General features: G+C 40.4%; 1 protein-coding gene across 2 annotated transcripts in view; it reads right to left on the reverse strand.

Moving 5' to 3' along the window:
* The window catches only part of Glra1 (glycine receptor alpha 1), an 83,619-nt gene extending 80,621 nt beyond the window's left edge, over nucleotides 1-2,998 (reverse strand). For both annotated transcript variants that reach the window (XM_026388314.2, XM_026388313.2), the window contains exon 1: nucleotides 2,943-2,998. In XM_026388314.2, the coding sequence (XP_026244099.1) occupies nucleotides 2,943-2,998 (56 nt within the window). The remainder of the gene's footprint in view (nucleotides 1-2,942) is intronic.
* Nucleotides 2,999-22,513: the final 19,515 nt, after the last annotated feature.

Genomic DNA, 22,513 nt, shown 5'->3' on the forward strand with positions numbered 1-22,513 from the left:
CAATAGTGTAGAAGTGGAGAAATGCTATTTATTGTGGGTCTGTTTGACTTGTTGATAAAGCAAAAGAATTTTGGGGTCCTACCAGACCTGTCCTGGACAAAAGCCTCTGTAAGGGCTCTGGGGATTAAAGCCAAGTTACCTCTGGCTTGAAAGATGGTTTGAAAGGAATGTGTTCCCATCATCACAACAAAATGTTTTTGTCTGTTATTTTTGGTTTGTCTGGATATAAGACTCCATCTCCCAAATGAGAAAAAAATTTAGTTTATTGAATTCTAGAATGCCACCTGCAGTATTTTAGAACCTCAGGCTTTACAAAAACCAGAGCAGGAACTTCTGCCAAATCACCTCCTTTTTCTTATAGGGACACAGTTGATGAGCGCCGCAATGCTGTTGGTCTCCTAGGACCCCAAGTCTCCCTTTCTAAGGCTTTGATTCGTTCTCTGTGTTGGCATCACATGAGATTCTGTCCGTACTCTCTTCAGTTGTTGTTCTGTTTGTTTTGCTATCATTTTTGCCATTTCATTGCTTATAGGTTGCAGCAGCAGCCCCTCTGTTAGTGAGTGCTTTCTGAGACCCCACGTTTTTTCAGCAAGGTGGGCAGCTGGCATATCTTAATCTAAGGAGTGCCTGGGACAATTGGATTGGTTCATCCCAACGCAGCGCCTTAGGGGAGAAGGGGGTATTCAACCGGGGACTGCTAGGGAGCTGCCAGCACCCATTTACCCATTTTAATAAGTCTCCAGGTTTTAATACTTCTCTATTTTCATCTAAAATTTGAAAAAAATAAAATAATGAGAAATGAAAATACCTATTGAAGAAAGACAATCTACTCAGTTTGCTTCCTTCTGACCTTTTATTTTCTTTCGTCTGTCTGAAAAAATTGCTTAGGGTACTCCCCTGGTTCAATTCCCCATATTTATGATTCTGAAATGGAGTTGCTCCTCAAATGAAGTATCTATTCCTATATTTTGAAAGTGCCATGGCACCACTGCTTTTCCAGCCTGCTATAGTTGTGACTCATTTTTTTTCCTGATAAACACATGGAATTGTGTCTTACGTCCATTGAAGCTCATGTGTGCCTTCACACACGTAGGGGACAGAGATGTAAACTGATGCTTCCTGATAGGCCACTACCAGTTTACTTGAAGAATTAATGCAGCAGTAGATTCGTAACCTTATCAAAATGATTACAATGCAGACCTTTTAGAATGAGTCTCCTTTTTGTGAAAGACAATGTCTGGGAATGGAAAATCAGGCATTGCATACTGTTCATCAAGAAAAAAAGGAGTGTGGAGGGGGTAGAACGATGTGCTTGGTCCTATTAATTTGCTCTTTAATCTCTCTGGTTCAGTTCTGTCTCGGTAAGACAAACAGAGAATCAATTTGCATACAAATGTTACCAAGTACCCCATCTCTACAGCATTTCACAGTTCTACCAGGTATAAAGGGGGGACAGGATCAGATAGTATTAAGAGGACACTTTCTGCTTTAAAGTAAGTAAAATTTACAAGGCCTTGAACTACTGTACTTTTTTCATTCTACCTGACAACTTGACTATTTACATTGTGAGCTGTGGTCAGGATAGTGACCTAACAACTAATTATTCAAACCAGAGATTAAAAACTGTAGCTTTGGATACCTCAGAGAAGAGGGGGATCTTGTCTTCATCTGGACAGAAAGACATAAGGAGAGAGAGACTTACATATAGAAATTTACAATTTTGGGGGGAGGTGTCATTCATTTAATAGCAAATCAATGGAGTAATCAAACAAACAATTTTTATGCAATGCATTAAACAAGAATTATTTGCTGTTTTATGATGGGAGAGGATAATATTTGGTGGTCACTGAGTTATTTGAAACAACTGTAGTGGGGTTTTTCAAATGTCTTAATCCAATGCCATGGTAAAACATGAGAAGCAGGCATCTAAAATGAGGAAGATTAATGATCCCTGCAAGCTGTGGAAGAAGAATAATTTTTTTCAATTCATATAAATGGAATTTATCATAACCATCTCTGAAGATGGCATGATTCACTCACTTACAAAAGGCCCATCTATTTCAATACTTCCTAAAGAGATGATTTTTCACTTTTCACTTGTACTAAGACAAGAATGCCAAGCCTGTAGGCAGAAAAAATTTAACGTAGGAGACAATGGATAGGGGAACTCAGCTATAGAGTCAAGGATAGGGATAAATTAAGAAACAAAACAAAGAGGCATTATCCATTAGTTCAAGATCTGCTGCTAACAGAGTAGTTTGTAAAGGTGGGTAGGGGAAAGGAGGGAGTCAAAGTTTGATAGGGGGAACGTTTCACAGTATCTGTTCTTAAATTCATTCTGCACCCAAGTTCAGGGCTTTACAAACGGAGGTCATAACTCTCTTGTTTCCTAGCACTAAGCCTCAGTAAACGCCTCCCTATCCCCCGCAGAAAAAAAGAAAACAACAACAACAAAAAGGATAGAAAATGGTATGTTTTGTGTCCAGCGAGTTGGAGTGCAACCTTCCCTATCACCGCTAGTTGTCACTTGGCTCCCAGACGGGAGAGCTGAGGTTTTCGGCACTGCGGTTACAGAGAATGCAGTCCTAATTAAACTGAGTAACTCCTAAAGCTTCCCCTTAAAGTCCTCAACCGAGTGAAAGCTAATATGCACAGGGGGCCTGGAACCAATGTCGGGGTGTAGCAGGCAGAAGTACAAAAAAACCGCAAGAAACAGGCAAACAGCTGCCAGAGCTGAGACTGTCTCAGACCTCCACGCACAAGCCAGACACCCTGCGGGCGGGGGGTGGGAGGGGAGAAGGGGGCGGGGGATGGAAGGACCCGATTGCAGCGGTACACAGCAACCCCCTCCCCCAAATGATGGGACCACGGGCAGAGTCAAGCGTCTGTACTCCTTCCCCCCATTTCCAACAGAGCGATATGGTCAGTAGAAAATTGCATACCTGAAGAATACAATGGTCTCCCAAAGGTAGAGTCGAAGAGTATTGAAGCTGTACATTTTTCAGGTCCTTGTGCTTTGTAGTCCACGAGTTACGGGGGCAAAAAAAATGTTTCAAATTGGCACTTACAAAACCAGCGAGAGCTATTGGAAAAATAATCCAGATGTTAAGGGGAGGTGAGGAATAGGGGTGCGGAGAGAGAGCCTCAGGGGAAATTGGAGCGAGGAGGCTGTAGGTACCACGGACAGCGGCGGCCGCCTAGCGTTTCAGCACCACGGAGAGCGTCCAGCCCCGCTTTTCAGGAGCGCGAAGAGTATTGCTGTTTGTTAAACTCCAGCGTGTCTGTTGGCTCCCTGCGGCGCTGGGGAGGCACGTTTGGGGGTGGGTATATTTTCTTTTTTTTTTACCCCTGTTTTTCTGTTTAAACGGCCAGCTCCGTGAAAGGGCAAAATTCTTCTGTGGAGATCAGAGGGCTGGCCGCGGACCTTTAGATTGGGCGAGCATCTTAGGTAGACGCAGCAAGGCTTGATGGCTCTGGGCTGGCCTGAGGGGGTCAGGGGCAAGGGGAAAGCGGTGGACGGCGCAGCCTTCAGTTAAATCTCGCAGAGTGTGCCAGGCTGGCGCATCGCGACCGAGTCCCAGAATCTTGCTCCCCTGTCTCCGTTCCGGTCTGCTGTCGCTGTGCAATCCCTGTTCTCTGGTCCCCGCCGAATAAGTTATGATCGCTGAAGGAAAGGTGTCCCATTGCTTAGGATTGCAGGCGGGAGAGAGCCCAGGGCAAGTTTCTGGGGCTGCTAGGGTCCATGGCTACCCCGAGGGGCTCAGGAGCCCAGGGTTTCAGATGCATCGCGGTTCTCTGGGCTCGCCCATCTTCCTTTGGCCAGGACTCCTCCAGATCTTCAGACTTTCTTACTGCATTAATTTAACAAACTGACGGGGTAGGGGATGGAGGGGCGGGCAGGGGGCGATGGCCGATAGGAGGGGGTGGAGAGGGGAAAGAAAAGGGGGGAAAACTCCTTAGTATCTTCAAACCCTCCCACTCGAGGTGTTTATTGGCCCGCGGCTGCGAAAACCAGATCTTCTCCCTGTATTTGGCCAATCGCGTGTTAGACCTTGGATTGAGTTTAACGCTTCGAGTGCTGGGCGACATCCACTTCCCCCATTTCCCCGGGCCCCAGGGTCTCTATGAGCATTCGGTGCGGGGTGAGGGAGGTTACGGAGTTAATCTCTTGAGGCCTCTCAAAATCCTACCATTTACAGAACATAGTCGTTAAGTGTGTAAAACACCCTGGGTCCCAGTTCGGATGTGCTTCTGATCTCAGTTTATCATTTCAAAAGGAAAGAGTTGAGCCAGATCACTGAATTTCTTTAGAACTCTGAAGTTACAATATTTGGTTCCGGAAGGAAAGGAGAGGCTTTCAAAAAGAAGTCTGGTGGATAGAGGAAGTCCCCATCCAGGGTCACTGCAGCAGAAAAACACAGGAAAGAATTCTTAAATAGTTTCCAGGGTCAAGAGGGAGCTGTCCTCTCCGGCACCCCTTTGGAAGAGAAGAAAAATAGCTTTCCTCCAAGTGGACAGGAGACAGTTTTATTCACATTTTCTAAGCTGAGTTTCTAGAGCTTGTAACTTGCTCCAAATCAATGTCAGGGTCAATCTGTACCCACAGGTATCCAACACTTCTTGCTCCCTCTTCCTATTTTTTTTTTCTTCATCTCACCTCTCTGTTTCTCCACCTTGTTTGAGTCTCAGCAACCAGATATACATTTCACTTTAGAGCCCATCTGGAGAGGTGGAGTTAATCAGATTTTCTCCAAGCTATTCGACTTTGGTGGATTAATAGCCTCTGCAGGATTTTCTGGCTGATTTAAACTCCCCAGGACTCTGGGGGCTCTCCCTTCCAAGGCTACTGAGGGATAGCAACCCCTCCCCCTTACTCAGTAACTTTAGGGACACCTTCTTCGGACTGTTTGGAGACTGATTTTTCCTAGAGTAGTTCTCAACAGCTCAACCCTCTCCACATCCAGGTCTTCTCTCTCAAGCAAGGACGTCTGGAAAGCTTTGTTTACCAGCTTTCTACCAGCAGGATTTCCCTTCTGTGCTGTAACAACACACTCTATACTACTGCTTCTTTTATTGGCTCCCATATATCAGAATTTCCATGATGCTCTGCATAGAGACTGAAAAGGAAATTTTGCTTTGATGATGAGTATTCACATGAATCTGATTCAAATATATGTATAGATAGTAATATCTACTATTAAAAATATGTAATACATAATCAAAAGCTAACCTTTTATGTGCCTGGCACTCTTGTGCACTTGATGTAACCTCATTTACATTTCACAGTCATACCTTGAGATAAACATTATTATCTCTGTGCATATGTTTGTGTACATGCATATGGGTACATTTCTAAGTATAAGTGTACAAAATCAGCATGTATATATTTTTTCTCTATATAAATTTATTTGTGATTTGTATTCTGCCTAATTCTGAAGAGGATTTGAAGTATATATATGTATTTGTCCTTTTGTATTTGTCAATGGGTCTTCCCCTTGCCATATGCCCTACTTACATGTAAGTTCCCCCGACCTTATGTGTGTCATTGTGGTGCCCCAAAGGTACTAAAACACACTGGGAACTGGCAAGGTTGTCCTTGCCCTCAACTAGATAGGAAGCACCAGTGCAATCAGATGTGGATGCACAATGCGTAGAGGTTTCTTTTTCTTCTCCTTCAAGTGAATCTCTCTCTCTCTCTCTCTCTCTCTCTCTCTCTCTCTCTCTCTCTCTCTCTCCCTCTGTTGGTGCTTGTGACTGAGCATGACTCCAAGGTGGTGGTCTGTGAAGAAGATGAGGATATTATCTGGAGGGAGGAGTTTTTGTTTTTCAATAGGCTCCTCTTAACTATGAGGCTGATACTTTCATTTAATCAGCACATCTGAATTGAACATGGGCCAAGCATTGGAGGAATAAAAATACATAAGATGAACAGTACTTTGAACCCCTGATATATGCAATTGCTTCAGTGAAAAAAGAACCTCATGGTTGTTAATCTACACTTTTTACTCTGTGCATCATCTTATGCTCTTAAACACTATACCCAGATCTTCCCGTTCTTATGTAGATCAATGTTGAAAATAAACAACTTGTGGAATTGGTAGGATATTTATGTCCTTATTTTATCTCTGCCTCAGAAAGGCTGTATGCATTGGATGAATGACCAAATTTTAGGCTTAAGTCAAATGAGGGCAGTAAGGCCTACTCTTCTCACCGAAAGGAACTGCATAGAAGAAATGACATTGAGAACTTATCTTACTATAACTCATCATGCGACTAAGCAAAAATTTTTATGGAATGGAACAGATTGGCTTCAGGTTGTGGTCCACTTTTATTGGTAAGTATTTTGCATAACCCACTATACAGTGTAATTTCAATATTTGACTTGTCTCTTTAGGTTTCAATAGCCAGATTTGAACCCTATTATGTATGGATAAATTTGGACACACAGTGAAACTTATCTTATTAGTAGAAAAATTTATTGTTTTATTCATTCAACAAGTATTTATTGAACATGTATTATGTGTCAGGCACCACTTTAGGTACTGGGGATATAACTGGCAAAGATCCCTGTTCTAATGGAGTGTATGTTCCAGTGGAGAGAGACAGAAGCTAAACAAGGAAGTAAATGGTGTGTTAAGCAATCAGGAAGAGTAAAAAGAAAACAGCAGGGTAAGGGCAGAGAGTGATATGGAGATGCTACTTTATGTGGCGTGATCAGATCTGGGAATGCCTTCTGGAAAGGGGGACACCTGAGCAAATAATTCAAGGAAGGGACTGAACCATGTGAATCTTGGAGAGGGGAGGAGAGTTTTCCTGAAAGATAGAAAGGCAAATATAAAAGTTCCCAGAAAGGAATGTGCTTGGAGTGTTCAAGAAATAGCACGGAGGCCAGTGTGCCTGGACATAGTGAGTGGAAGCAATAGTGGTGGTGGGCGAGGTTGTGTAGTTACGGGATGGACTTTGGGTTTTTATTTTGAATGAGACAGGAAGCCATTGGAGGGTTTTGAGTAGAGGAAAAACAAGATCCGCTTTAACATTTAAATAAGATTTGTCTGGCTACTATGTCCAGAGTAAAATGTGTGTTTGGGAAGGAGGTAAGTATGGGGTGCTGGGGGAAGAACAAAAGGAAAGCAGGGACTAGTTAGGAACCACTGAAAAATCCCATGTGAGAAATCTTTAGTGGTCTTGTTCAACAATGTTATTTGCAGAAGGGAAAAATTATTCCCAGAGAGATGAATCTACTTATTGGTTAGACTTGTAGAATGGCTGGTAGAAGAACACAGGAAGCCTAATTATAATTAAAGTGTCTTTCTACTCTACTTTAGCTCCAACTAAAGTGAAGGACATGTGAAAGAAGATTGTGAAAATCTACAAGGGCAGGAAACTTATCTGGCTTATTATTGACATACACATTCATTTTATATACATATATATATAAATTATATACATGAATAAACACACACACTTTGACTCATGATGGGGTTATATCTGATAAACTCATAGAATCTTGAAAATATAATAGGTAGGAAATGCATTTAGTACACCTACAAAACATCATAGTTTAGCTTAGTTTATTGTAAATATGCTCAGGGTACTTATATTAACCTATAGTTGGGCAAAAACACCTAACACAAAGCCTATTTATAATAATGTGTTGACTATCTTGTGTGATTTATTGAGTACAGTACACTGTGGAGCATTGTTTGTTTACACTTGTGATTGCATCAATGACTGGGAGCTGTGGCTTACTGCTGCCACCCAACATTATTAAAGAATATGGTATTCCATATTGCAAGCCCAGAAAAAGATCGAAATTCAAAATTCAAAGCATGGTTTGGTTTCTACTAAATGTGTATCTCTTCCCAACCATCATAAAGTAAACAAAACAAGACAAAAATGATAAGTCAGGCCCATAGTGAATTGGGGACCACTTGTATATATAAAGTACCTGGCACATAAGGGATATTCAGGAAATATTTCTTGCAGGGATGAATGAATGGATTAATAAAAGGGATGAATGAAAGAAAAGCAAAAATGCTGAGGCAGAGGGCCTGGAGAGAGGAGAAGGACAACAGGAAAGAGTAGTGATAATCAGGTGAGATTACATTGTTCAGCTTATGTAATTAACATAATGCAAGCCTCTGTCCATAATGACATTCACAGAGGAGAATGCTGGGTGCTTCAACATTGCTTTGACAGGCTTCAATGATAGTTTGTAAAGAGAGATGGATATTTGGAGCAACTGAGCAGCTTGCCTAATTGTGCTGAAGTATGATGATGAATTTGAGACTGAGAATGGAACTGTGGAAGAGCCTTTCTTCCAAGGAGCTGAGGCTTCCTGCCAGCCTTTCCTAACACAAGTTAGAGAATGCCCTTGCTACCTTTTTCTGCAAAAATCTGTTCTTTGTTTTTAAAGAAGGGAGCTTAGAACTACTTGGGAAATCTCAGTGCACCAGAAGACTCTTTAGTCATATGGAGTAGATGAGTAGGATATGAAGAAAACTTTTCCTCCCAATTTACTGGCTAGTCACCTAGTGCCCCGGAGAGTGAGATGGCTGGCTGGATCTAGGTCTCAGGATTATCAGGAGATGGCTCCTAATCCCTTGACTCCAAGGCCTAAAATAGAAGAGAAGGTAGGATCAGTGAGGAAGAAATGAAGGCCTCATATCAGTGCCGATCACATCCTGGCTTTCTTCCCAGAGAAATTCCCAATTTTCTTTTGAAGTCAAGTGTATACTTGTATTTTGGGCCCTAGTAGGTTGACATTCATTGAGAATTTTCATTGTCTTCTTATGCTTCACTTCCATCTTTCTCTCAAACCTCTTTCTCCTTTTCTTCCTACTTTCTTCTGTGTGGCCTTCACTTGTATTTCATGTTTATTCAGTCATTTCTTACTGACCCTCTTATTGGGTGTCTAAGTGCCTCCACAAGGACTTTTGTTGTTAAGAAGTCTTGGCAAAGGGTACCATTTTCCTGAGTTTGTTCCCTCATCCAGGGGTTCATTATTTATTCATTTAAAAAATACACATGTATTGAACATCCATTGTGTGTGTCTGACACTGCATTGAGATTTTACATGTCTAACAAAAGGTTTGTCCATTCAGTTTGCAACAAATATTTATTAAGTGCTTTGTATGTGCTTGGAACTGCAGTGAGAGCATAATATTCGTGTCAGTTGAAAGGAGGAGGAGATGAAAAAAAATTCTTGTATTGCATATTTAAAAACCACTTACGATTGAAATACACATGTACAAGTACATGCATTGTGATGAATTATTTATAAAATGGTCAACTACTCAAATCCATCTAGAGCCATCACCCAGGCTCATCTAGCTTCTCATTATTCACCCAAGATCTCTACTTTCTGATTTCATTATATATATATATATATATATATATATATATATATATATATATATATATTTAGTTGGACACAATACCTTTATTTATTTATTTATTTTTATGTGGTGCTGAGGATTGAACCCAGGGCCTCTCACTTGCTAGGTGAGAGCCCTACCCCTGAGCCATAACCCCAGCCCCTACTTTCCAATTTCTATTACTTGCTTTTGACTGAAAGAAAATGTTCATGAGGAGAGGGATCAACTTGTTACTTGCCTTTTATGGATTGTCTTTTTTCAGGTTTTGACATAAAAAGATTGTGGAGATGTCATTAAGTTGTTAATTTTTTTCTTTTATTCTTTAGAAACATCTAGCAAGATTGGGGTAATTTCATCTTTAAATATTTAAAGATGGTGAAGCTACGTGGGAATGCAGATTTCTTAGTGAGAGGTTTTATTTACAGATTCAATTTATTTACTAGATAAAGAACTCTTCAGATTGCATCTCCCCTTAAAGCAGTTTTTCGAGGCATTTGCCCATTTTACTTAAAATTTCACATTTATTTGCATAAGATGTTGTAATCCTCTTATTTTGTTAGTCTATAGACCCTGTAGTGATGTGGTCTTTATCTTTGTCATATTGTAATGTTGGATTTTTTTTTCTTTTCTTGATTACTCTTTCTAGGGGAGTAGCTGTTTTATTCATCACTTCAAATAACCAATTTTAGATTTTTCTGTATTGTCATTTTTTCCAATTATTTTGGTTTTAATTTGTGTGTTTTTCAGGAGATTAAATGTCTTTTTTTTTCTGACTTCAGATGAATACTTAGAGAATTGATCCTCAACCTTTCTTTTTTTCTAGTTCTAAATCTTTTGGAGTTTCCCCCTGAGTTTTGCTCACATACTACAAACTGTGTTGCTATTTATCAATATTATTTAATTTAGAATATTTTCTAGTATCTACTCTGCTTTATTCTTTGGCATTTAGAAATGCACTGTTGAATGATGTTATTTCATTGTTTTCTGGCTTGCATGATATATGTGAAAAGTCAGGAATGACTTATTCATGGTCCTTTTAAAGTAACTATTCTTTTAACCATTTACCCAATGGTTTTTAAGATTCTTTGGTCTTTATACTGAGCTATATCCCCAGCCCTATTAGTTTTATATAATTTATCGATTTTTTAAAAAATAAACATCCTGCTTTGGGCTTATGGAGCTTTTTTTGAATTTGTGTCCTGATGTATTTTATCGATAGTACTTATTTTTTCCCCATATTTTTACTTTATATTTATACTTCATTAATAGTGGATTTATTGTTACATATTCATACATGCACATGATATAACAGTCTCATTTGGTTAATATAATTCCCCCAGTAACTTCTTTATTTTTTTCTCACTCCTCTTCATCTAAGTCTTCAATTATACATATGTTAGATCTTTTCATTATGATCTTTTGTTTATGGATTTTTCTATATTTTTGTTCTCTTTGTTCTTCTCTATCAGTTGGGATCATTTCTACTCTTTACACTCATTTCTTCTGGTGCATTTAATCTGGTTTTACATTTATTTATTGAATTGATTTCAATTGCTTTAATTTTTAGTTCTAGCTGAAAGTGCATTAGCACTTGCCTTTTTTTCCCTAAAATAGATTCCAGTTCTCTGTTCAGAGTTATCATAATTTTATCTATTTTCTGGAACATATTAATTATGATTATTTAAAAGTAAAATCTGGGCTGGGCTGGGGCTCAGTGGTAGTGCACTTACCTGGCATGTTTGAAGCACTGGGTTCCATTCTCAGCACTGCATATAAATAAATAAAAGTCTATAAACAACTAAAAAAAATTTAAAAAGTAAAATCTGGATCATCTATTGGTATATTTCTATTATTTGATTTTTTTTTCCTTTTGTATCTGTTTTCTAGCATGTTTGGTTCTTTTGGAATGAATACATTAAATTGTGTGTGAAAAAATTACAGTGGCTCTGGATCACATTATCTTCTGGAGAGAACTGAATTTCCTTTGGTTGGTAGATAGAGTATGAACAGATTACCTTGATTCCAATCATGGATTGGGATTTTGTTGTGTTTCAAGTTCTGTGAGGGATGTCTATTTTTAAAAATATTTATTTAGTTGTTGATGGACCTTTATTTACTTATTTATTTATATGTGATGCTGAGAATTGAACCCAGTGCCTCACATATGCTAGGCAAGCACTCTGCCACTGAGCCACAACCTTTTTTTTTTGGCTCTGCAATGATATCAGATACTCTGGGATGTCTCTTTCTGATTTAACTTATTCTTTGAGCATAGCTCATTTATCAGGGTCTCAATTGAAAGCTAGCACCCCTTCTTTGTTGGACCCTGGACTCCAATTTTTGTTTGTGTGTCTGAGGGAAACTGCCAAAAATATTGTTTAGCTTTTCAACCCTTTGCAGCTAGCTTTTGAAACTATTTTGTAATTAAGCTTTCCCTGACCATTCTCCTTGAAGCACTATCATTCATTTTGCTTTATTTTTAGATTTCTAGAAAAATTTCCAGATACCCCTTACCTAGTTTCTCTTAATATCAACTTTTTTCTTAACCTAGTACAGTTGTCAAAACTAAGAAATTAATACAGGCATATTACCATGGACAAAGCTACTGATTGATTTGGAATTTTTCCAGTTTTTTTTTTTTTTTTTTAAATCCCCCTTTACTGCTCTAGGTTCCAATCTCAGGTGCAGCATAACATTTAGTCATCCTGTCTCTTTAGTTTCCTATTAACTGGGACAGATTCTCAGTCTTTCCTTGTTTTTCATGACTTCAGCAATTTTGAAGAGTGTTGGTCAGGCATTTTGCATATTGTCACTCCATTTGTCTTTGCCCAGTGGTTTCCTTTTTATTAGATTGAAGTTAGGAGTGTTTGGAAGAATATCACAAAAGTGAAGTGCCTTTGTCCCATGATGTCAGGGGATGCATGTTATCACCATAACTTAACTCTGTTGATTAACATTGATTGTTTGGTTTAGGTAGTATCTGCCAGGTTTCCCCGTGGTCAAGTTACTATTTTTTTTTTCATCCCCATATTCTAATCTTCGGAAGTGAGTCATTAAGTCCAGCTCATATTCTAGGAGAGGGAAATTAGCTCCACCCCCCTGGAGAAGGTTCTCAGCTACCTTTGCTGGACTTTTCAGCCTCTGATCACGTATATGGGCAGCTGAGAATTTGGCAAATCCATTGGAGAGAAATTACATGCACAATGTTGGGCTCACTTCTTTGTGGTTCTTTTTTCTCGGAATCTAGGCTTCTTAGTTTCTGCCTATTTTTAAATTTTTGGTCTTTCTAGTTCAGTGAAACTTCTGTTAAGCTCTTGATTACTGTTTTCTGCTTTACTTTTTTTCTTTTTTTTGTTTGCTCTGCAATGAAATCAGAAGAAACCCTGAATGGAGAAAGCACCAATTTAGGGTTCACCTCAATGCATTTTCCTTTTTCATGGCCCTTCAAGTCTTGGATGTCACGGCTGCTCCCCCATTGCTTTCAAACACTTAATTTCATTTTTGATCCAGTTTTTATCACTGTTCACAACTCCTCCTAGGTTTGTTGGATGCAGACTATTTCCTGGCTACGAGGCAATGGGAAGCCACTGAATATTCCCACCTCCACTCTACACTAGATCCATGGCTTTTTTTTTTTTTTTAAACGAGTGAGCTGCACACCATTCATGGCTCCATTTAACTGGCTTCCTTTGGACCCATCTTTCTATCTCATCCATGCTTTCCTTATGAATCAGCTGTTACTTTTCCACTTCTGTTCCATTAAGCATTTTTTCCCTTCCCTAGCTGTCTTTTCTACTTTTACCCAACCCATATTCTGTTCTTCACACAGCACCCAGAGTAAACTTTAAAAAAGTAAATTTTAGCCTGTGTGCTGAATTCCTTTTGCATTTAGAATGAAACACAATTACTCACCACTCACAATCAGCCCTGACTGCCCTCTCTGACCACACTGTCACCATTCTCCTCTTCTCTCACCATGCTACAGATGTCAATTCACTCTTTGTCGAGTTCAGACATTTGCAGTGTTGGTTCTTTTGATCAGCAGGGTCTCAGTTAAAATTTGACCTCCCCAACAAAGCTTCCCCTGACCTTTCTCCCTGAAGTTCTTCTTCCCTATTACTACTATTCTTTCAGTCTAATTTTTCTTCATAGAAACTATACTTACTATTTTTTAAAATTTTATATACTTACTTTTTATTTTAGAATACAAACAGCCTAATAAAAGGGCTGCTCCCAATGTATTGCCAGTGTCTATAAGAGTTCTTACACATGCTAAGCATGAAATGAATGAATGAACTCCTACTAGATTTATCTGCTGTATGACATGCACTGTGTCTCATGCTTCTGATACACACTCATTAAATTATCACAACAATCCTGTGGAGCAGTCATATCCCCTGTTTACAGAGGAGCAGCAGTAAGGTGCAGAAAGATCAAGCATCTTGTTAGTTATAGCAGGTAACAAGTGGAACTGGGATTTAACCCCTAACCTACATTTTTAACTCCTAATGTAATTTTTTAAACTTATGGTTTGTATTGTACATTTTCAGTTATTTGCTATAATCTATTATGTTTTTTTTTAAAGAATGGTTTCTTTGATAACAAAAGAATTAGTCACTGAGTCACATCCCCTCACCCCCCACATTTTAATATTTTATTTAGAGACAGGTTCTTGCTAAGTTGCTTAGGGCCTTGCTAAGTTTCTGAGGTTGGCTTTCAACTTGTGATCCTCCTGCTTCGCCTCCTGAGGTGCTGGGATTACAGGCATGTGCCACCACACCAGGCCCCTTTATAGGTTTTTGCCAGAAGAGTTTTGAGAATTGATATCTATTATTTTCACTCCCTTAAAATTCATAAGATATTCTTCTTTTAACAGTATCTGGGCTTTCCTTAGGAATATTCTTCTCTCTCCTAGTGTTATTTCAGGTGTTTTAGTTGGAATTAGCCCAAGATACAGGGGTGGCAGGACCTGATACAGGACCGCCTAATGGCTATGCTCAAGTCTCTAAGCAGGTATTTATTCAGAAATAAACACATGACCCAAGTCTATCCAAGTGTAGCTAACTGAGTCTTTACTAGAAAGACTTTGTTTTTTTTCTTTTCCTTAACTCTTAACTCTTTGAGGATTTAAATAAGAGATCCTAATATTCCCCTTCCACAACCAAAACAAAACAAAACAAAAATAATGAAGCCAATACAGAGGAAATAAAAATTGAGAATTGGAGAGAGTCAGATTTCTGATGGTATGATTTGAGTACCTATTTCCAGTCAACCTCAGACCGTGATATCCTCTTGTCTTTTTAGTTAAATGGACTAATGAGTTTATTTTGTGCTTAAGCCAGTTTTAGTTGGATTTTTTCCCTCCTTACATAAAAAAAAAAAAATAGCCCCGACTCATTCGATGCTTCATCAAAGCCCGCTGATGGCTGATCATGGGGATTCACAACTGGTACTTAACCCCAGAGGGCAGCCTGACATGAGGCAGAGGGGGGTCTTTCATGACCTTGAAGCAAACCTCACCGTGCATCTCCTTCAGCTCTCTGCTTTGAGCCCTTGATTCTGCATGAGGGCCGTCTCTTGTTTCTCAGGTGGTGGTAATCATGAGCCAGATGGAGTGGTTGCTGATGCTTGGATATCAATTAGCAAAGTTCTAACTGCAGGGAAACCTCTCAGACATGTCCTCAGTGTCTTAATCTCTCAGTGGGCCTCTCCTCGAAAGGCTTAGGTGGCTGATAATATGTTTGAGCTGTTGATCCTTTCTTTGATCACGTCTTATAGGATTATTCTGTAATGAGATGGTGCTGGGGAGAGCCGGGGCTGTCATTTGGTTGTCTGGGCTCACACTGGAGCCATGTTGCTTGGCTCTGACATTTGTTTCCCTCTCTCTTCTGCTTGTTCTGGGTGGAAGCCTCGCAGTGGGGCTCTCACCGAGTTTCTCCTGATTCTCCAGAAACGTGGAAATGTCAGGCTCATCTTCAGATATAGGAAAATAGGCTTGAACAATTCTCTTGCACAATGGGGAGCAAGTCCCTCTCCTTGTCTTCTGACTTCAAAACCTTTGCACCTGATCCTTCTGGCAACTCAGGGATCAGCAGGGCAGGTGTTGTAAGTTCCATTTTACAGATGAAAAGGAAGCGTGGAGAGATGCAGTAGGAGCGTGGCAGGGCCACACAGGGCCTCGCAACCCTCCAGCCGCCCAGTCTTTTTCCAGAAGCAGATGGTCAGTACTACTTCTTGTTCTCCAATACCAGGCCTGACGAGCAGCTCCTGTGTGTCATCCCCACAAATCACCCAGCTGGAGAAGAATTCTCCTCTGAACTTGCACAGCACTCCGTCAGGTAGCCTTACAGTTTCATAATTTCCTACCTTGTAATATAATCATTTGTGTGTATTTTTATCTTCTCTCCTAAAACTTACGCTCCACGGTCCCCTCGGCACATAGAGCGTTTGATCTGTGGTAGGTCTTCTGGCAATGTTTATTGAGAGTATGAACAAGTAAATAAATGTTTTAATAATTTTTTTTCCCTTTGGGTATGTGTGGGGAGTATAGGAAGATAAGGTGGTAAATTTCAAGCCACCAGAATTACTGTTTCTGGGATACCTAGTGGAATGTTATGTGGAAGAAGGGTTGAATTTGTTCTGTGTTATCCCAAAGGGCAGAAATAAGACCAGTGGGTAGCCATTTCAGGGAGACATAATTCAGCTCAATATAGGATTTCCTGCAGCCAAAGCTGTTGGTAGGAGAGGGAGGGGTTGTCTTCTAAGACAGAGGTGTGTGTCATTGAAGGCATGAGAGGAGGTTCTTCGTATCACTTGGCAAGGAGACTGCCCAGGAGATTCCAGCCTGTTAGGAGGCTTTGGGCTTTCAGGGCTCCCTCCTGATCACACAGTAGTATTGAAAAGATCTTCAGTGCGAATGGTTTTTGAATGCTCTTGGAAGCAAATCTTGTGCTCACTAGGTGAATCCTCACTCATTTAATATAGATATAGGCAGTGACTAAGTTCATGGGCTTTTGGGTTCCAATTCTGGTTCCCCTCTTCAGGAATGGGTGACCTTGGCAAAGTTATTTCACAACTTTGAGATTCGGTTTCCTCATCTGTAAAATGGTGGTGATCCTAAATACCCACATCATGAGAATATGATGTCATGCACAAAGAACATAGCACAACACGGAGGAAGAGCCCAGTTATTTTTGTTGTTAGGGCCATCACTGTCCCCTGTTCCACGGTGATCATTTGTCTGTGTGTCCTGGGCTTCCTGGGGGCTACCTCAGTCTTTTTCTCCTGGTGGTATCTCAGGCTTCAGGCAGCAGAGGTCAGGAGAGGTCCCTCAGAGACCCCAAACTTGTACTTCTGAACAGAGAGCTGACAGCTGACTGCGAGACTGGAGATCTGAGCCTCCAAGGCCTCCGGCCACTTTGCAGAGCCAACAATACAAGATGAAAAACACAATATCATTTCTCCAATTTCTTCTGGGACTCTAGCTACGGGCACTCATTAAAGGCAGTTTTCTCCTGGATTTCAGAAACTGTTTTAAAAGCTTAAGAGTCTAACACTGAGTTCCCAAAAGGCTGACAGCAGTTTCTTCAGTTTCCCCCCAAATCCCTGACCTGAATTTCCAGTGGCTGGGCCATTAGTGCATCAACAAAACGTGTACCCCGGGAATAGAAAAATCCATTCTTGTCCTTTGGTCATTTGGGGAGCAGCAAGGAAAGATCTCCAGTCCCCAGCCCACCCCTTAAAAATTGAGAGAAAAGTTGCTCCCAGAGCAGTTCTCTGTCCTAGAAGTTTTGAGATCGAATGAGGGTGGAACTAAAGTGACTCAAAACTTCTCTTATGTAAATTGTTCTTTTATATGAGTGCTGATAGGTTATACATAGCAGTCATTTAATAATTATGTTTTGTCTACTTCATATGAACTCCATTTTAATGAAGAGAAATATTATTTCTGCATCAGAAATAAAGAAACAGGTGCAATACCTAGCTCACCCCACTAGGAAAGGATTGAGTTAAGATTCTGAGGCAGATCTGTCTGATCCCAATGCTTGGACCATGGATGGTAAATTATGATGTCTTCTGTTAGGTGAACTATGCTAGGGAAAGGCATTTATTATTTATGTAGTTTAACAAATTAACAAAACACAGTGATAGATAGTCTCAGACATAGCAGTTATAATGAGCTAACATATCCATGCAGCATTCAGGTCAATTGTGAGAAGTTGATGTTCATGTCTCTGATGTAGAGATAGGGAAGTAGATTCCAAGGTAACCAAGCTAGGATGCAAACCCTGTTTCTTGAACAACTCGGGGATGCACTTTGTACCACATGGCAGGTGTAGTTCTACCAGAAATACAATCCAAATTATGTCCAATATACAATGAATCCTTATATATAATTATAATGTTCTAATTAAAATAATAATAATAATAATAATAATACAGTAGAAAAAGGGAGGCTAGGAGGGAAGGTGAAGGTACTGGGGAAAAAGATTGATCAAAGTGTCATGTGCATGCATGAATTATGGCATAATGAATCCCACTATTACATATAACATAATGCACCTATAACATTATAATAAAACTGTAAAAAAAAGTCAGCCTCAAAATATACCTTTTTTATCTTTTTCAAAGTAAGTTTTTTGGGGGGGTCTGTCAGTGGGGTCCACAAATTTGGAAGGAAAGGCTTTTGGTATCCTGTTTAGAAATGAGAGAACTAAGGCCAGGAGATTTACCTAATGTGAAAAAGGGGGCGGTGGCAGCGGCGGGGGGCATGTAAGCAAGACAAAAGCAGTTTTTTTCACATGAAGCATAGCTTTGGTTTTCTATTTAATTTTTTCCCCCTTACCTGTCCAATTCTTTGTTGTGTGTGTTATGGCTTTCCAGTCCAGTGTTTTCTTGAGTGTCCCCTATAAGGTCATTTATTCCGTCAATACATTATATGCCAGGCACTGTAGTAGTTGCAGAGGAAAGAACTTATCTGAAAACCAGGCATCCTGTGTCTCCCTGTTACTTTTGTACTCCTCCACCCCACAGGGGCCTCTCCTATTCCTCAGTGACCTCATCCCTTATAGCAAAGTTTGTCTTCTGGATATTGATGGCAACCTGAAGTGTTACTCATGGTGGGAAAAGGCCAATGGAAGGTTCTTGGAGACGAGAAGAGCGCTCAGCATTAAGAGCTCTTTAGAGTCAGGTTGTGTGTGTTCTGGTCCCTTGTTAGCCATCTGACCTTGGGCAAGTTAATTAACTCATTTTGGCGTTGATTTCCTAATCGGTTAAATAGGGTTATTGTGAAGATCACAGGAGATAATTAATACCAACTGTTCAGAAAAATATATGTGCTCTTTTATTATTAATTGGAAAGATAAGATTTATATAAACACAATTAAAATACAAAGCAGGTCCTATACTTTCATCGGTGCAGGATCCCTTGTGGCTAGCTCAGTGACTGGCATTCAGTTGAGGTTCTAGATCTACAGCTCTGGATGCCATCGATGGAAGGCTTTTTTTTTTTTTTTTCTTCAGAAATGAAGGAAAAGAGTTTGTTGGTAGTATTAAATGACATAATAAATACCAATCACCGAGGAGGGTAATCTGGCTTTCTTGCAGATATTACAGAGGATGAAGCTAAAGCTTGGAGAGTTTAGTGACTTAGCCAGGTCACAGGGTATGGAGTAGTAGAGTCGGGGTTTGAAAACAGTTTTATCTGATTCCCAGGCCTGCATTCACTAACTTATTCAGTTAGTGATTAATCATCCAGGACAACGTTCTTTGAGTATCTCCACTGGGGGAAGAGGTACTGGAGCAAATTCTGGGTATGCAGTGGGGGAGGTGGCATAGTGCCTGCTCATAGAATTTATTATCTAGGAAATGAGCTCCTATAATGGAAGAGAGGACGGGATGAGCACATTAAGAGGAGCCATGGGGGTGGTGTTCATAGGCACACTCCAAAGGGACTTATGCCTTCTCTGTTTCTAAGGAGGGTTGGAGAGGGAAGAAGATGGTCACTATGATCTAGACACCTGGAAAGACTCTGGAATTCAGATTCTGGGATTAGAGATGGGCTGGAGGTGGCTCGTGGACAGGAAGGCATTCCAGAGAGCAAGATTAGTTGGGGTGGGAGTGGAGCTCCTTGGGAGACAGAAAGCTTTGGAGTCTCAGCAGAACTGGTGGGGATGAGTCAGAGAAATAAACACCAAACTTCAGAAAGTGCTGAAGAGCAGATTAAAGAGGTCGAAGACAAGGTAGGCAATGCAGAGCTAGAAATCTACACAGGAGAGGAAGGAAAGGGAAGGGCCTGGGCAAGGGGGTTGATCAAAGTATGAATGTGGCATAATGAATCCCACTACTATGTTGAATTGTAATGCATCAATTAAAAAAGAGTCTACACAGGCTTGGTTAAACGTGAGAGTCCCAGACTCAGAATTTGCTATGACACCTGAAGGCCATGATGAATTTGTAGGTGGGAGCAGGGGATGGGTGGGGACGGATGGATAGACAGACAGACAGAAAGCCAGACTCTTTCAGACTGGAGCAAGAATCTTTAGATTTCAGGTAGGTGGTAGGCACAGAGTCAGAAGAGGTCATTTGAAGAGGCAGGAGTTTTGGAGTTGCCTCTCACTGGGTCCTGGGACTCACAGGTCTTATCCCACTTCTCTTGATGGAGGGTGGGAGATTGGACTAGGTGAGGTGAGCCTTTTGCCAACCTCTGAGTCCTGTGTGCATTAGGAGATGACCATCACTTCAGAGGTACAAGAATGGACCTTGTGTCTCTGGCTCTGCCAAGGGCCAGTCCTGCTGCTTTTATAGGAGCTCCTGAAAGAGGCTCTGCCTGATATTTTCTGCAGCTGTTCTGCAGCAGCATTGCCTTTCACTGTTTCTTCACCCGCCAACAGTGAGGTTGTCAAGTTATCAGACACTCTGGGAGCACTCCTGGGGAGGGGGAGGCAGAGCCTGCAAACTGCATTTGCCTCTCTGTGATCACCTGGTAGTCTAGAAAAGAACAGTGTCCATATTTATTTATGGGCTTCCCAACAAAGGTGAGACCTTGCAGGTGAGCATGGATGTTCTCTGCTTGGTTTCTTTGCAGAAATTATCATCAAGCCTGTTCTGCTCCCATTCCTGTATCAGGTTTTTCCTGGTGTATTAGAGTCTGTGGTCCTGGGGAACCCACTGGGAATTCACATTCAGCCTGTGGTGCATTGAGAGTAGCATTGAGACCAGTGAAATCAGACTGGGTTCACAATGATATGGTTGCCCAAATTGGACCACTTATATCAGTTCCCCTATCCAAGCTCTCCCTTGACTGTTTTTTTTTTTTTTTTTTTTTGGTAATGGGGATTGAATCTAGGGGCACTTTAACCACTGAGCAACATCCCTAACCTGATTTTTTTTTTTTAACTTTTTACTTTTTAATTTTGAGACAGGTCCTTGCTGAGTTGCTCAGGGCCTTCCAAATTGCTGAGGTGGGCTTTGAACTTGCCATCCTTCTGCCTCAGCCTCTTGAGCTCTCTTGACTTTTAACTGGAATCAGAACAATTCAGTATGGTCAATCCCAGTCTTCCCTGATGACTTGGAAGAATGTATATGGTAAAGGAGGTCAATCACCAAGATTTAAATCATGCAATTTAGTGGACTAAAATATTTCAAAGCCAGAGTGCATGAGGGTCCTCAATGGCAAAGTCAAGAACTCTGCTCCTAATTGTTTTCTCTATCCCAGTGGGCCTTCTCTAGAGACCCTGGATCACATTTCCTTATTCCCTTGGGTAGAAGAATCTAAAAATATAACCTCAAACATCCATTAATCTGGAAAACACTTCATAAAACAAGAAGGATTGGATCCAGAGCCTGTGGCATGGTATTTCAGATCATTCACAGTTTAGAGTACACGTCTCTTTTTTAGTATTACCTCCCATCTACCCATTTATTTGGATAGTCTGGAATGTTCTTCCTGAATTTACTATCTAATGAAATCCTTTGGCAAATCAAATCCTCTCTGAGCCTCATTCTATCTATAAGGTGGAGCTAATGGTCTCTGTCTTACAGGGCCATTGAGAGAATTCAGTGCATATGAATCTACTTCATAAATGTTGAAATATTATAAAAATGAGATTTTTATTTCTCTCACTGGTTCTGATTTTTGTTTTGGTGAAAAATGTGTACTCATACATACGGACCCCAGCTCTTCATGTTTTCTACTGGAATTTGGAGGTTTTAGCTAAGAAGTGATTGTTCTCTCAATTTTTTTCTGCTTCTAACACTTCCTATCCTCCTATTTTCCCTCTAGTTTCTTGTTTTTACTTTTTCCACACTGGTTAAAAAAAAAGGAATGATTTCCTCTTTTCCTTAGTCCGCTTTTTCTTTTGAACAGTCTAATTTTCACCACTGTAATTGACTAACCCAACATGAGGATTCTTCTTCAAGAACAAATTGTACTTAAGGAAATGCTATCAGATCAGAAGCAATGAAAGTATTTCTGTTCTGTTTTGTTCTAGATCTGGGATCTAGAATAATCTAGAGTGTTACAGGAATATACTTAGGTTCTCTTTGCTGTTTTCAAGTAGAATTGGCTCAGGTCAGGCAGGGATGTTTGCATGAAATTTCAACTATATAAGAAATGGGATGAAAGGTGATGAGAAAGTTATTTGGCATTTACTGGGCATTTACTATATGTACTGGGCACTTTGCCAACTAACACATTTTTTAAAAAGATATTCTTTTTTTTTTAGTTGTAGATGGACACAATATCTTTATTTACTTATTTTTTATGTGGTGCTGAGGATTGAACCCAGTGCCTCACATGGTTCTGTGAGGTAGGTACTCTACCCCTGAGCTATAGCCTCAGCCCCCCAACAAACACATTTTATGCTCATTGTCTCATTTACTCCTTTCAGTAATATTAAGAGAGAGATCAAGTTGTCTCCATTTAATTAGGAAACTGAAGTGAGGGTTGAAATCACTTAGCCAAAACTCCCAGCAAGAGAGTGATGGTGTTGAGATTGGTCCCTGTGTGTGGCTGTACTAGGGCTGGTGGGTATCACCATGCATTACATCGCCACTCTTGGTTGGGGACCTCTTGGTTCTGCTACAAGTGTCACGTGCCCCCCCCTCCCACTTCGTTCAGCACATGTGACACTACA

This window comes from Urocitellus parryii, chromosome 1 (genome assembly GCF_045843805.1).
Source record: "Urocitellus parryii isolate mUroPar1 chromosome 1, mUroPar1.hap1, whole genome shotgun sequence".
In the NCBI taxonomy this organism is placed as follows: Eukaryota; Metazoa; Chordata; class Mammalia; order Rodentia; family Sciuridae; genus Urocitellus; species Urocitellus parryii.